General features: G+C 36.3%; 1 protein-coding gene across 1 annotated transcript in view; it reads right to left on the reverse strand.

Moving 5' to 3' along the window:
* LOC106519373 (extracellular calcium-sensing receptor) overlaps positions 1-3,401 on the reverse strand; it is a 5,963-nt gene extending 2,562 nt beyond the window's left edge. Inside the window, exons 1-8 of the mRNA XM_014011008.1 lie at positions 3,181-3,401; positions 2,519-2,813; positions 2,114-2,403; positions 1,542-1,837; positions 1,139-1,344; positions 814-1,035; positions 586-709; positions 5-487 (exon numbers count right to left, since the gene is read on the reverse strand). Coding sequence (XP_013866462.1) covers positions 5-487; positions 586-709; positions 814-1,035; positions 1,139-1,344; positions 1,542-1,837; positions 2,114-2,403; positions 2,519-2,813; positions 3,181-3,332 — 2,068 coding nt within the window. The 5' untranslated portion in view covers positions 3,333-3,401. The remainder of the gene's footprint in view (positions 1-4; positions 488-585; positions 710-813; positions 1,036-1,138; positions 1,345-1,541; positions 1,838-2,113; positions 2,404-2,518; positions 2,814-3,180) is intronic.
* Between the last annotated feature and the right edge of the window lie 264 nt (positions 3,402-3,665).

Genomic DNA, 3,665 nt, shown 5'->3' on the forward strand with positions numbered 1-3,665 from the left:
GTACAAATTAAAACTTGAATAAATGTGAAAAACACTACAGTCATTCTTTGTTGTGGAGGCCCAAACCATTTCATAAAATTACTACCTGGAAGTGTAGCTTTAAAGGCCATTAAAACCACTACAGTTTTGCCAAGAACACAGGAGATACAGAGAACAAAGGTAATACCAAACGCTGTGTGTCTCAGCATGCAGGACCACTCAGAGGGAACTCCGATGAAAGTTAACGAACATAAGAAACACAGAGTCAGAGAGAAGAGCAGCAGGAAGCTCAGCTCAGAGTTGTTGGCTTTAACAACTGGAGTTGTTCTGTGATGAAAGAAAATAACTGCAGTTATGATGGCCAGACAGGCTCCAAAAACAGAAAATGCAGCCAGGATGATAGCCAGGATTTCATTAAAAGACAGAAACTCAACATGTTTGGGGAAACAAGAATCTTTTTCTGCATTAGGCCAGAATTCACTGGGACATGGGAAGCAATCTGGAGAATCTATGAAAAAAAAGTCAAAGAGAATTGTTTAGACATGTTTTTTTGTTTTTGTTGTTAGTTTTCTTCTGCAGAGATGTATGAAAAACATAAATTGATACCTGTTGTATTACTGATTTCACCTTCAGGACATGGTATACAATCAYAGCAGCAGATGGGTTTTCCTTTCTGCAACACTTTACGAGTTCCTGGAGGACAACTCTCAGAGCACACTGACACTGGAACCTGTGTAACAGTTAAATTTATGAATATATTTTAGCAAGCCAGCAGGTATTATTTACATCATAATAACTTTTCCTCTGCTGATTCATGATCACTATGGCTTTTACATCTGCTTTTCCTTGCACCCAGGTTATGTTCCTGTTGATCTGAAGCTCTTGGCCTTTTGGCAGTGATGCATCATAGTATCCTACTGTTACCACTTTAAAATCTCCACTTTCACTCTTTTGCCAGTTGACCAGCTCATAAAAAGCTACAGAATCACCGTTAGCATCAAATGACACAGGATAACCATTTTGCAAAAAGTTTACTTTTTTCAGTTCAGATAAAACCTAAAAAATATCAACAATAAGAAACCATTAACAGTTTAGTTTTAACTACACAAACTCAAGACCAAGAAAATGCTAAATCACAATTTTTTTAGTTGAAACTGACCTGTTTTGATTCCAGTCTGATTTTTTTGTCACACTGAGTTGTGTGAKTTGTTTCCACACACACTGCATTGTGAATGGCATGAGCTATTGCATAAACAGCCTTGTACACCATGTTTGTAACTCTTAACTGGGATGTATCAGTGTACGGGTTTTTCAGCGTTTTTATGTTTTCAGTTCCATCACACAGTCTTTTGTACTGATAGGCATCTGAAGACATAATCGCAAAATCATGTAATGCTCAATCTTATTTTCAAATTTATGGTTAAAGCCAGTTAAAGGAAAAAAAAAACTTTTAAAACTTGTGTATTCTAATTTCTTTTTTATTTTTTTATTTGTTGAATTTGAAAGAAATATTTCACTTTTTTTGAATGAAGTTACAAAAGATAAAAAATAAAAGCATTAACCATTTTTCAGGCTGCAGTTGAATGCATCTTCCCAAAACTCAGTGAAGACTGAAGAGACAGCCACTTCAGCAGGAGATAGTGTAAGTAGGTACTCTCTWAGCCCTGGAATAACAGACTGCTGAATAGTAACTCCAATGGCTCCTGCACAAAAACTGAAACTCATCAGATATGGGTCAGTTATCCAGTCCTCACTTCCTATCCACTGACGAGGTGGTGGAGGCTCCCGAGCCAGCTCCTCTAACAGAACTCTTATGTCTCCAGTGGCTGTAAAAGCCACAACAACCATTGCTGTTGACCTAGAAAAGCATTAAAATTAGTCAAATTATTCTTAATAAATGACAATTTTTTAGCCAACAAATAAGAAGAACCTGCAGATTTATAACAAATGAACTTTAGATAGTTGCAAGAAATTTAGGATTTATTTAGCTCAAACCTTTACAAAAGAAAGCATAATGTAGGATTTAAAAAAAGCAGTAACCTTTTTTTTATAATTTGCATATTTTTCTAGTACGTCTTTTAGTTGGTCTAAACATATCAAAAAAAAAAAAACAATCAATCAGTGATGGAAAAACCTGCGGATAACATCAGCTACTCTCTTAATCTTCTTTTGTGAGTCGGTTCTATAGAAGGCTTCAGAGTACTCCACACAGATCCCCTCYCTCTGCGCTGCATCCAGAAAAGATGCCATGCCATGATTTCCATAATCTGAGTCAGAGCGAACAGCACCGATCCAAGTCCAGCCAAAGTGTTTCACCAGCTTGGCCAGAGCATCAGCTTGGAACTGATCACTGGGAGTCGTTCTGAAAAAAGATGGGTACTGCTGCTTATCTGACAGGCAGGCACAGGTAGCAGAGTGGCTCACCTGAAGAACCAAAATAACAAAAAAGAAAAAAAAAAGAAAAAAAGGAATCATTCAAATATCGTCAGTTTTTTTTTTTCTTCTGAATTTCATTTTTAAGTAAATTCAGATGAATTACTTGTGGAATATGAAAAGCCCCAATGATGCGTGACATGCTGATGGATGGCGTTGATCCAGACTCTCCAACAACAGCCATGACAACACCAGATTGTGAACATAGTCTGCCTTTGTAAAACACAAGGTCTTGGCCATTTGACAGCTGAAATGCCACATGCACAGCCACAGAAACTGAAGCACATGAATCATAAATCTGATATCCAAGTTTGATGCCCGGCAGCAGCTTTGTGCTGTTGTTTATCTCCTCAATAGCAAAAATCATTGCGCTTGAGAAACGCAATTCCCGGGCAATAATGCTGCACAGAAAATATTAGGAGAACACAAATATTCAGACAAAAATCGGTAGAAAAGCAATAAAATATTTAAAATAAGTAATATGAACCCTTATGACAAGGGAAAAGCATCTGGAAATGGAAAAAGAAAATAACAATTACATTGTCAAATTTTAATTTAGCCTAAAACACTAGGTTTTCCTGAACAAAAAATAACCTTTAAGACATAAAATTGCCTTAAATATACATATTTACTATACATAATAATTATACTGTACAACGTGTTATTTAAATGCAAAGTTAAAATTTGAATTCAAAAACGTCACAGCAAACCATATTTTCATTTTTACAAATCTAAGTCAGTTTTTCATTTCATTAACATCTTACTAACCTTCCTGTGCATTTTGTGGGTTCAGGCTTGGTGGTGTAGTTATGAATCACTGTAAGAGGTTGGTAATGAATAGAGAAAACTCCTCCAATAACAAAGTCACCATTCATTGAGAATGCAGGTAAACGAGATGTGCCCTGCAGAGTGCATTTCATCAAAAAATCCCCAGTAGCAACACCTKCACCAGTCAGATCCTCTACTGGCCCAATCCTTTCTTTCAAACCATCCAGAGACACACCCTGGACAACAAGTGATATCAGTTCCAACAATTGCAGACCACTAAAAACAAAGCTTATCTCCATTTCCCAACTCACTGTTTTTGAATTTGAGTGTGCTTTGAATGATATATGCACCTCCCCCAATATATATCAGCTTGTTATCAAAAACAAGATTCTTCGCATGGTGATTGTTATTGATTTCACCCTTTAAGATTATTTTAATAATCATTTCAACATTGTTTCACTAGCTTATTTTTCAAGTTCGTAAAT

The sequence above is a fragment of the Austrofundulus limnaeus genome, unplaced genomic scaffold, assembly GCF_001266775.1.
Source record: "Austrofundulus limnaeus strain Quisiro unplaced genomic scaffold, Austrofundulus_limnaeus-1.0 Scaffold76, whole genome shotgun sequence".
Lineage (NCBI taxonomy): Eukaryota > Metazoa > Chordata > Actinopteri > Cyprinodontiformes > Rivulidae > Austrofundulus > Austrofundulus limnaeus.